Source organism: Ambystoma mexicanum, chromosome 1q (assembly GCF_040938575.1).
Source record: "Ambystoma mexicanum isolate Mex_15411 chromosome 1q, UKY_AmexF1_1, whole genome shotgun sequence".
In the NCBI taxonomy this organism is placed as follows: domain Eukaryota; kingdom Metazoa; phylum Chordata; class Amphibia; order Caudata; family Ambystomatidae; genus Ambystoma; species Ambystoma mexicanum.
In genome coordinates this window covers 1,153,223,796-1,153,236,086 of record NC_090922.1, presented here as the reverse complement: position 1 = coordinate 1,153,236,086, position 12,291 = coordinate 1,153,223,796, and the positions used below count along the sequence as shown (strand labels likewise).

General features: G+C 44.5%; 1 protein-coding gene across 1 annotated transcript in view; it reads left to right on the top strand.

The window, feature by feature from the left end:
- Positions 1–9,563, top strand: part of ACADM (acyl-CoA dehydrogenase medium chain) — a 374,724-nt gene extending 365,161 nt beyond the window's left edge. The window contains exon 12 of the mRNA XM_069641894.1: positions 9,238–9,563. Within this exon, the coding sequence (XP_069497995.1) occupies positions 9,238–9,309 (72 nt within the window). The 3' untranslated portion in view covers positions 9,310–9,563. The remainder of the gene's footprint in view (positions 1–9,237) is intronic.
- Positions 9,564–12,291: the final 2,728 nt, after the last annotated feature.

The following is a 12,291-nucleotide window of genomic DNA, read 5'->3' as shown; positions in this document are numbered from 1 at the left end:
CCTAGCGGCACTTTCTGCATACACCACTTCCCAACTCAAAGTGTCGCGGTGGAAGATCCCTGTTATAAAGGCCTTCATGGAGGGAGTAAAGAGAATACACCCCCCGATAGCTGACCCAGCTCCCGGATGGGACCTTAACGTGGTACTTACAAAACTCATGGGATCACCTTTTGAACCCATGCACAAAGCAACTCTTAAAGACCTCACTCTTAAGACTGCTTTCCTAATAGCTATCACCTCCATCAGGAGAGTAAGTGAACTACAGGCTCTTTCTGTTCTAGACCCCTTTGTTACAGTTCACAAAGATAAAGTGGTTCTACGCACTCACCCAAGGTTTGCTCCAAAATTCATCTCAAAATTCCATGTAAACCAGTCTATAGAACTACCAGCGTTCTTTCAAAATCCTTCCAACTTGGGAGAGAGGACTCTGCACACACTAGATGTGCGCAGAGCGGTCATGTTCTACATGGAAAGAACCAGATCACTGAGGAAGACTAATCAGTTCTTCGTCTCGGTGGCAGCAGGAAGAGAAGGGGATGCAGTTTCAAAGTCCACTATTTCTAGATGGATTGTCCAATGCATCACTCTCTGCTATACTCTTGCTAAGAGAGAACTGCCCTTTAGGCCAAGAGCACATTCTACTCGAGGCACGGGGACGTCCATAGCATTCATTGCAAATGTTCCCCTTGAGTCCATCTGCAAAGCGGCTACCTGGAGTTCTGTGCACACCTTTACAAAACACTACTGTCTAGATGCACACTCTAGATCTGACTCCCAGTTGGGACAGGCAGTATTAAGACATCTTTTCTCTACTGTTCCTTCTCATAACCCACCGCCAACTCCGGGTACTGCTCGCTAGTCTATGCACAGCATGTGATTCTAAGCAGATAAACAAACATCAGAAGACAATGCATTACTTACAACCATCAGAAATGCTTTTACGGTATCTGCTTAGATTCACATGCGCCCACCCTTCCTCCCCGCTCGGATGGAAGGAACATAGACACCCTTCTATATTTCTCTCTTTTCTGTACTCACTCACGTCTAGAAGGCTCCCTCAGGGCAGAAAAATACAAACAGAGGGACCTCGACGCGTGAGGGATTGTGGGTACAACACACGTCACTATAGGGATAGTGTTACAGACACGCCTTGTCGACGTCCCCTTTTCGACTACGAAAAACAAAATGCAATACTCTGCAGTGACCACTGGATGTCGGACCTATGCACAGCATGTGATTCTAAGCAGATACAACCATCAGAAATGCTTTTACGGTAAGTAATGCATTGTCTTAACCTACCTTGCACGGCTGTGTGCCCTCCAAAAATAAGTTGACTAGTTATTTCTACCTTTAGTCTGTGAACTGAAAAACAACTATAATTGAATATTACACAAAAAGGATCTTACTAACCTGGTATAACTGTTATCCAAAACTTGGGTAAAAGTGGATAATGTTCCCAGAATCTGTTTGTGTATTGTCCAGTTGAATTACTATGTGATTTCTTGCTGAGTGTCACAGTATAACTGCTGGGGTCTTCTACCCTGTACTACCCTGTACTACTGTAAGAAATCCAAAAGGAACTATTGGTTTTGACTTCCCTAGAACTACTGTTAGGCATTCCAAATTAGGTTATATGCTATAGTCTGGGTACCTGCAAGCATAGTGTTGTGTTTTTATAATCAGTTTATATATAATGTGATAGTACTTATTTACCCAAGATTTACCTTGGGCTGCTTGTATGCAATAAACCCTTTATTTCTATAATACATAGTGTAGTGTTTCTTTGGGCCATATGTGTATCACAATTTCTTTGTACTGATTCTACAGCTCTCTCTCCCTCTTAAAAGAAGCCTGTCTGCTTTGTCTATGCTACAATGAACTCCGGTGGTACAGCCGTATACTAAGACTGGAGTCTTGTACTGTCTCAGTTGAATGGTTTTACTAAGGCCTTAGTTAGACTTCAGAAGAACTGTACTAACAATCGCTTAGCTGGTTAATACCAATCTTCTCTGCACGTCTGCCGGATAACACCATAATTAATTGCATACTTCATTCTACTGGATCTACACATCTTATTAGGGATTTATAACTGTCAAGCTCATACCGGAAACAATCTGCAGTGACCCCGAGAAGGTGGGAAACCACGCTAGACAGGCAGTTGGACTATGCTGAATTGGCTTGCGCTATGAAACATGTATGCACATTGTCAATGAGATATAGACATACGCTGATATAGTTTGAATACCTGCATCAATACTATACAACCCCGGATAGCTAAAAATTATCCGCTGGAGGTTGGGGGGTGCCCAAGATGCCAGGCATCAGACGCTGGCTCCCTACATGTAACCTGAGAGTTTCCCCCTATATTGTTTTGGGAACAGGTTTGCCATGAGATTATGGAAATTACTGGAAACTATCTAGAGAACGGCACCTGTGATGTGCCTGCTGGGTTGTTAACCTAAACTTAACAAATGTATGTGAAAATCCATAGGTTTTGCAGCGTCCTTGCCAAATCACTGATAGCCAGGTCATGGTTATAGCGGCCAGTTCCAGAAGCGCAAGAATGGATGGGGCCCCTTATCTGTTCCAACGAATGTTAAAATGGATTTCTGAACTCTGTCCTGGAGGGGCAGAGGTTCAGAAGGCCAGCCTAGTTTCTTGGTTAACCTCTGGACAAGCCAGACCAATCAAGGTAGCGATCGCGGCGGTCAAGACTAGGGCTCAAGAGGGGTGAGGGTGACTGAAAGCCCGCAATGAGCACACAAAGCAAGGACGCTTGCAAATTACTCCAAGCAGGTGTTATATTAAAAATATAGACACATTTATTGCAAGGCCTTTGTAACATTGACCATAGCAAAGAATCACGAAAAAACTCAAGTAAACCAACACATCACAATCAAATACAATATATATACAATTACCGAAGGGTCTAAAGAGTTAGAAGCACTAAATATGCAGACCCCCTAGATGGGGAGGAAAACGGGCAGTGCAAGTAATCGTTAGACCCAGTTCGCCTTCAGAGGCAACCTAACTAGAAGGAAGTCTGAGTCCTACGAAGAGTGGAGCCTTGTGCTCAAAAGTACCTGCACACGCTGGTGCCAATGGGCCAAGGAGAGTCTCTTCAAGGAAGTCAGGCAGCTCAGAGTGCTGAACAAAGGAGGGCGAACAGATCTCTGCTACTCAAGCGCGGCCTCCACTTGCGGGCAGAAGCAGAGTACGAATGTGAAAAAGGTGTGCCGTTTAACACGGCGAGGAAAAGCTACGGGCTACTGCAGGAGGGCGACCAGTTCCTAGTGTTGCTACTCACCGGTCCCCGATGCAGGCAGACCCAGGCTTCTCTGCATCAGTTTCAGTGCTGGCAGGTTCAGAAACGAGCAGGAGACATCTCGGCGTCGTGTAGATTCCGCAGCAGCAGAAGTTAGAGTGGAGGATGTCCCAAACGCAGTGAACCCGCACAGATTGTTACCACAGCAGGGCAACGAAGCGGCTGTGTGTATTTCAGCCCAATGTACACTTCTCACTTCAGACCTGGGAATGCCAAGTGTACGAATCATGTGAGTGTGTCAAGGACTCGTAATACAGCAGCAACCTGATGGCGGTGACAGAGCAAGACTCCTGGGTAAGCTGGTCAGTCCACTGGATGGCCCAGAGACGCCTCCAAAGGCTTACGTACAGGAGATGATGAAGATGCCGAGAATAGTTGTCCCCACTATTCCAAAGGGTCGAAGTACCAGTACAGGCCTTCTCGTTCGATCAGAGGCAGAATGGTTTCACAGGGCGACAGCAGTGCAGAGGAGCAGTCCTTCAGCTGGTCACCAGCGATTCCTTGGTTCAGCCTCTTAGTTGCAGGATACTTGGCTCCTGTATCGGTCGTTCGTGAGAACTCCGATCGACATGGTAGTGGTGTTTCCAGCCTCCTCTTATCCAGAGTTCCCTTCGCGCCAAAATGGATAGGACCCAATGGGAGATCTGCTCACAAAACACTCACACCATACGTGGACCTATCACGGACCACGTGGCCCCAGGCATTCAAGACACACTAGACTCTCTGGCACCCAGGATGTATATTGGGACCAGACATCCCAGCCCACATCCTGGAGGCACACACAAGGCATGCAGAAGCCCGCAAAAGCATCTGTGTTTCACGGGAAAGTACATGCCCAAATAAGGATGGCCCGGGTCGGCTCGACCTGGGTAAGGTGAAGGGGCAACACGGTCAACGAACAGGACAAAGAACCTCGTTGCATGACCATTTTGGAAGCCAGACCACCCATTTTGGCCAAACGCGAGAAGCGCGGTTAACAGGGCAAAAGGGAGTTCAAAAACACAAAGAAACGATTGCTGCCACCAGTCCCGTCCGTGACATACTTGCACAGTTAGTTATAAATTCATAGAGTTTCTAGGGCCCGTAGAGTGACTAGAGACCCAAGAGTGCGGTAATGTAAGTTACGATGCACTCTTGTGCCATGTTGCGCGAAAGCTGCAACATGAGAAAAGAACTACGGAAAACGTTTCCCAGTACTGACTGTTTTAAGGGCATGTCCGTTTCCCTGTAAGAATGGAGCGAAAGCCCAGAGGAGTGCGGCGGAAGGCTGCGCTTCTCTGGCAAAGTCTAGATCAGGGTGAAAACAGCAAAAAATGTAGGGGTTGCCAAATGGAAGGAAAATTACCTACAATATGATATCTTTCCTAACAACCAGGAGAGCTTGCTAAAGGATTGAATTGTTGAAGGAACTGCCACAAATACTACTGGAAATGTTACTTGCCTAGACAACACTACACAATCTACCTTGTCGCCATGGCTATTCTCTTAATGGGCAGTGAGCAATCAGTTTGGCCATGTGCTGCTTGTGTTATGAAATGTCCATCCTCATGATTAATTGTTCTTTACCACTCACTGTAAAATATTGGGAAATGTGCATTGTTTGTATAAAATAATAAAAAGAAGTTTAAACTAAACAGACCTCTGTTGCTCCCAAGCTGTCAACTAGTGTTGAATTTGATCTACATTCTTTTATCCATTGATAATGATCACAGTTCTCCATTGTTTTAGAACCCCAGTTGTTATATCAGATGCATTGTAGAATAATCATTTTCAAATGGATTGTGTCCTCTGTTAGGCAGAATCCTGTGCAGTTCCCTTGGGGAACACTGCAAGAAGATTAAGAGTACAGGAGTAAGCTGTAAACCCAATTGGTAGCAGTCCGCACCACCCAGATTTACCTGGTAGCTGTGGCTGAGCAGTCAGACTTCTCTCAAGATGAGTAGGGCAGTATACAGAGGATACACAATAGGGCTAAAAACACAGTAGAGCAAGCAAACACTGACCAGAGCTTGGTATCAAAAGTATATAATTATTTATTTAAGACACACTTTAGGAAATTCACTAAGCACTCTAAATCCAAGCAAGTTCAAACACAGTCAGATAAAGTATACACACCTCCCTTAATAATTAGACAAGTCTAGGTCAAAACACCACTATTTGTAAAAACAGATTTGAGCGCATAACTTAGATGGCACTCCAATAATTAAGTTAAAGGGAGAGAAAAAGGCAGGTCATGAAAATAAAACAGTTCCCAACACTTTTCTAAGACCACAGCAAGTTAGTGAAGGCAGAGTCTCCTGTAGAGCCAAAGTTCATAGGCCAGGCCCACTTTAAATGGAGCAAGGCGAAATGTGCCCAAGATCACAGAGTTTAAGAAGCACTCAAATCTTTGCAGAAATGTTCAAAGGGGGTTGGTTTGGTGCGAAAGATAGTTAGATCTGGAGGCCAACCCAGTTGGAAAGCCAAGGATTTAAGGGTCACCTTTAGGAATCCGCTGAAAGGGAGGCCAGCAGGAACACAGTACCTTAAAGAGTGAGGAAGCTCCAGCGGTGGCAGTTGTTCCTGGCAGCGGGTGCAGTTCTGGTTTCGACCAGGGAAGGAGAAGATCTCGTCGAGGAGGAAACTTGGAGTCATCGCACTGCCCAGGGAAGAGACCAGCCGCGGAGTTCGTTCGGTTAAAAGGTGCATTCCTCTTATTCGCAGTCACAGTGGTGAAGCTTGGCTCTCTGGCCGCTGGGGTGCTTGGCACGAGCGATTCGACCAAGGGACATCCTGGAAGGCAAATGGCGAACTGGTTGTCCCCACCAGCTCAAAGGGAGAAGACTCTTACAGCAGATCTTCTCTTGTCGTCGGGGAAAGTGGTGAGGTCGTTGCAGCAGGGCTCCACTGGTGGTGTCGTCATTGCAGATGGCTCAGCTTCTCCCCTCTTCGGATTTCTTAGGTCCTGTGGCGACTTCTGAAGTTCCAGTCCCAAAAGCCCTGCTTTTATGCAGAAAAACCCCCATTCAACAGCCTAGCTGTCACTCATACATGCTAAGTGGTGAGCCAGGAGGCTCACCACTGGGCCAATTAGAACAGAGTGCGACTTGGGTTGCTAAGGCAACGCAGTTGAGGGTGCCAATTCCCCCACCCACACATCGTGTGGAACCCAGACAGAGTGGCACCAGTTGGAGGGCTTCTGTAGAGAAGCCCGCCAAAAAGTGGAACAAAAGGCCCGACCTTGGTTTGGAGTTACAGAGACGTACACAAACGCCATTTTGGAAAAGAGTTCTGGTGAAAAGACCCAACCAGTGATTTTATATTCAATAAATAAACCGGTGGTATCTTTAACATTGCACCAAAAAAAGTGGTGCGTTTAAAATCAATGCAAAAATCCCATAGGAAATATTCCGGTGGAATATTTTGCGTGGTAACCACTGCCACCAGCCAGAAACTCGACAAGGGGGGGGGACTGGACAGTGCCCCCTTTGAAACAGACCCCTTCCAGTACATCCACAATATGATGGTTTGTACTGGTTCTGTTCACAATTTTGGACTAGTAAAGTCAATGGTGACTTTACATGCCCTGGGAGACAGTAGTCGGTCCCAGGGTTTTATATAATTACTTTTTGGTTCCTTTTAAAATGTGTCCAAGACATGCTGGTGGACGCAGTGATACTTTTTGAAAATTTTACTTGTGCAGATTAAATGCTGCTAGCACCCTAAAATGGATCTGCCTTGAGTTTTCACTTGTTGCTTGTTTGTTGTCCCTTGGCCTTCTTCCTAATTTGTAAGAACAGCAAATGTCTTGTATGCAATGCCCTTTCCCGGGGAAGCTTTGGCGCGCCTGGGCTAAGGGCGGTTTGTGCGTGGCCAGAGGAGGGGGCTGGGACTGTCTAGTCCCAATCCATATCCCTAGTGCCTGAATGTCTGGTGTTGGGCAGATGTGGATGGCTGGCATGCATGCCTAGCCACTGCTTTTTTGATTTGTTTAGATCCTTGTCATTGGTGGGCTTGGGCATGCTCCCAGCATAAATTTAGGTTAAAAGTAGGACTTCTGCAGCCTTTCGACAGATCATCGTTAGAGTCAAGAAGTGCAACCCGCTGACGATCCCTGAAGGTGACCAGTATACTCCAGTGATGTCTCGGTGAAACCCTTCTCCTCTGTCCTGATATAAAGAAGGCCTGCGCCAGTGCTTTGACCCCCCCTTGCCCTCCTTCATCCTTCCCCTGGACCGGAGGGGGGAACCATTCACAACACCTTCTCAAGGATCTGTGACTTTGGAAGTGTCCTCGTTCGATCCGGTGGACTGATCAGCTCCCTCCTGGGGTACCTCACAGCGGTTGCCGCTCCGTGTGCATCCTTGGAACTATGAGGCTCTTCAATTTATGAACAGGATGCCTGCTTCTGCTTTTTCAGCCTTCTTGCATGTGCTAACCTGTTCGTCCATTGTAGATCGCCTATCGCTGCTAGACTATGGTGACTTCCCGTTGCAAAACTCCCCCTTAGATCCCTGTAGGTGTCCTGAGGTGTCTCCTGCAGAAGTGTTCATCTTTCTTCGTTTGTGTTCTACTGGAAGCTGTCTAGAACTGATTCCTAAGCACTGGGACTGACCGATACTAAATCACATGTCCGAAAAGTGACCTCTGCAAAAGCAACCACTGGGCCTTCCTGTTTGGTGACCAAGCACAGAGGAACGTGCTGCCACCAGATTCTAGAACACTAGCAGTGGTCTCTGAAGAAATCTGCAAAAGGGTCAAGTTAACCTACACGTTCCTGGACTCCAATGGCGTAAAGTCATGTCCTTAAATCACTCTTTCCTGACTGTTAGGTGGAGGCCTGGACAAGTACCCTTTTCATGGTCTATCATAAGGACTGGGATCGAGTGAATTTGCTTAACTGAAATTGGATTTCTTTTTTTTTTACTCTCAATCATAACCCCTGGCATTGCCAATCTTTTCCTAAACCTACCTGTGAAGCATATAATTTGAAACTGGTGATCTTTGGTTTGGGAAAACGACCCCAAACCATCTTAGGTTTGCACTTTTTAGAAGAGCTAGGGAAGCTGTTCTATGATTATCCTAATGCATCCGAATACTTGCCTGTGTTTTACTGGTCATTGATTCAAGGATTATTCTAGATCTTATGTCGGTGTATGTATATGTTTTATAAGGGTGTGTGTGACAATATTTAACTAAAGGTTTTACTTGCTTATTGTGTATTTTAAACGCCTGATAAACTATTGTATATTTTTATAATTGCCTGCCTAACTAGAATTATTGGTGTTGCTCTGTGTGGACTCATTGTAGCCCTAGACCACTCTCACACCCTTTCTGACCTTGCTGCTCTGCTATCTTCGCTTGATTGGATTTGGCTAAATTCTGCGTCTCCCCTGTTAACAGGAAGAGTTGCATCCCAAAATCGTCCCTAGTACTGATTGTGGAAATGCATCTTAGCACCGTCCACTGAGCTTCTGCTCTATCTGCCCCATGCTTGCACCACCCTGGCCGGCCATGAAAATGGAAGAGATCCTCTGCAAAGCTCAGTCTCCATTTCCATGCAGCCACTGGTGTATTTTTTTTATTTTTATTGCTGTTTGGGAAACCGGTTGTGCTCTTGCTGCAGCCTGTAGTACTTGGCCATGGGAGCTTATGACCTATTTGGCGGTCTGCCTGAATTTGTGGCAACATAGACTTTGCTAGCAGGTCAGTACCACCCGGTGCAACCTGACAAACATGTCATCACTTACTTGCTGCGTTTCTTAATACCCATGCATGTGCGTTACATAGACATGGGCACGTTTTATGCAAACTTTCTAACATTGTGAATGGTGGTCACTCCAGAGAAGAACAAAAAATGTAGCATTTTGTGTTTAATACATGGTTCCACTGAATTTATTCTTGTATTGACAGTTTATTTTCTTCTTATTTAGATCTACGAAGGTACTGCTCAAATCCAAAGAATAGTTATTGCCCGTGAACACCTTGGCAAGTTTAAGGTTTAAAGAAGACTGTATGATGCTACTATCAAGAATTAAGTGCATTATGCAATTCTCAATGCAATGGATGGCCTACATGCCTACATGTTAGGGCAATGTAAGCTGTATGTTTTTAATGGGATTAGTCAATTTATACAAATGTTTTTATATTTACCACATGTAGGCTTCCTGGCTTGTTCAAAAATTATTTTCAATTTGCATGGAATCATTACTTATTACTGTATATATTTCATTGCACAATAAATCTTTACGACTTTGAATGTTTTTTTGTTGTGCATGTTAACAGTCAGTGAACTTTTTAGTTGGCACTGCATTAATCATTTTCATTTAAACAAATATATTTGCACAAGACTTCGTTAAAGAGACTGTAAAAGAGTGACCTATTGGTTGTAGAGCATTACATAATGTATTTATGCAAAATTTCAAACTACAAATGGTAAGAATATGAGCTCTCTGCAAGATAACTCCTCCAATAGATATACACGTATGCAAAGAAGGCACTCACAAGCACAGATTAATCTTCATACAAGCAAATTCAAGACATCACTATTTGCTCTAAACAAATGCAAGCAAAAGAAAAATCTGGAAATCCATTTTGAATGTATAAAATCACAAGCATGCCTACTCCGTTCGTAGTTAGCGGCAAAGTCTGCACAGAATGGGGCCCCCAATCAAATCGCAATTCATTATGACATGCTGGAAACAATCTCGCACTTTTTCAAATATAGTTGTTGTTTACATGTTTTGAGTTGCTATGATCGGAGAGGCGTGCATTATCCTCCTCTGTGAGAAGCTTCCTGTAAGTCACATGGAACCCTGACCAACAATCGTAGAATAAATGTTGAGGAACCAGTCCGAATTGAGTAAAAGCGCATCGGGTGCGAGAAACATGAAGCAATCAACAGGTAATTGCTACATTGAGCAAAAACCGGCACAAGGATCGCCCAGGGCTTTTAAACTTGTTCTCCAAGGAGAGGAAGGGTATGGCATAATCGTATTAACGTTACATCCATGTCCGTCAATGAAAGTTAGTGGAATCTTCAATAAATAGGTTGGAGAATGTACGTACGTTGGGATTTGAAAAAGAGGACTGGAGTGGTGGTTGCAGAGATAATTTTTGATGAATACGGATCATAAACCATTGATTTCTATATTTAATGAGGGCTTGGAGTGCTGAGAAGGATGGTTGGGTGGTTTGGGGATATGCAGAGCCTGAAATATGAAGTGCAGCATGTTGGTAGTGATCACAAAGTAGTTGCAGATGCCCAGGCTCGAAATGCACTGGAAATTGCTGCTGGCATGGAACAATGTGGCGTGGTGAAAGAGTTTATGGGTGAGAGGAAGTTATTATGTATCAAGAGGTTTCCAATAGAAGGACTGGGGAGAAGCATGTGCTGCAGATGAGGTGAATAATCTGGTAAAGTAGTTTGTGGAAAGGAAGGCGGCCACGAGATGAAGTAGGGGATGAACTTAAAAAATGTAAGAAGGTGAGGGATGAGTTTGGAGATGATTGGACATTTTTGCTTAAGGGTCATCAGTTGATAGTACCTGTGAGAATGAGAAGTGATTATGGATCTAGCACATGAGACATTTTGGAGTGTGTAAGGAGAAAGGTTTGAGTAGAAGGGATTATTGGTGGCCGTGCATGGATTAAGATTTTGAAAATCGGCTAAAGGATTGTGATGCTTGTATAGATGGAGATAAGGTGCTGATAACCATAATCTTTCTGATGAAGTTACCTCCTGCTACTACTGTGTGGGATGTAGTGGTGTGGACATTTTGGGCCCTCTGGATATGTGAGAGGGGCACAAGCGAATTACGTGGTGTTGGTTGTAGATGTAGTATCAAAATGTCCAGAAGTTTGTGTTGTGACGGTAGTAAATTCGAGAAAAAGTATAGTTTTAGGAGGCTTTTCCGAAGAACCTTATATCTGCCAATGGACCACCATTAGTATCTAGTATTTTGCATTTTTATTTTTTTTTTTGCATTTTTAAAGTGCACACACAGCCCGCAGGCATCGAGGCACTGTTACGGGAATTGCTTGTTTTCGAGTTGCATAATTGTTTTTTTTTTTTTTCTCAGTTGCGTATTTATAATGCGCTTAAACACCCAGAGGTTTCTAAGCGCAGACCCGGAGATAAAACCTGTGTTGCTTCGGTTGTCTTGCTCTCAAGACGCGCACATTGCCGCTGAGCTATCCTCCCAGGCGTTTGTGGCGCGAAATGGGATACAGCATGTGACTACGGCTTTGCATTATCCTGATGGTAATGCGATAGTAGAGCATTTCAATAGGACATTGATGGTGATATTGAGGATATCGACAGTAACGAGTAGAGAATGGGTGAGAGCTGTGACGTAAAGTGTTACAATATCGTTGGCTCTGCAATTCTTTGTTTCCACGCCGGATGGGAACGTCTAATCTGCTGGAGGCACGTGAAGATGAGGTGAAGGAGAGTTTGTGTAATAAAGTTAAATGTCAGGGATAGATATGAGAAGTTGAACTGTGTGTGGGAAATGCCAATGCCTAGAGGGAGGGACTACAGTGCAGGTAAAACATCACAGGCATGTACCAAAAGGTGGTCAAGGTTTTCTAGAGACTTGGTCATGGAGGAAGAACTTGGGAAACTTAGTGAGAATGCTGAGGCATGGAATAAAGAAAGTGTCAATTTTACCGTGCAGGAGAACATGAATTTGCAAAAGAGAGGTGTTGCGTGTGATCTTGCCACATACATTTGGGTGATATGTTGTGAAGGGAAGCAGTGTTGCATATTCATGTTAATAACATTACATCTATGTCAGTCAATGAAAGTTAGTGGACTCTGGGATAGGCAGGGTGGAGAACGTAGCTAGGTAGAAAGAGAATGTTGGTATTTGAAAGGGAGAACGAGGAGTGGTGGTTGGAAAGATCAGGTCCCAGTGGCGGAGACTACAGATGACTATGCTAAATAAAGATGATGTGAAGTTTTCCTGTTTGTATACCGACTTCAT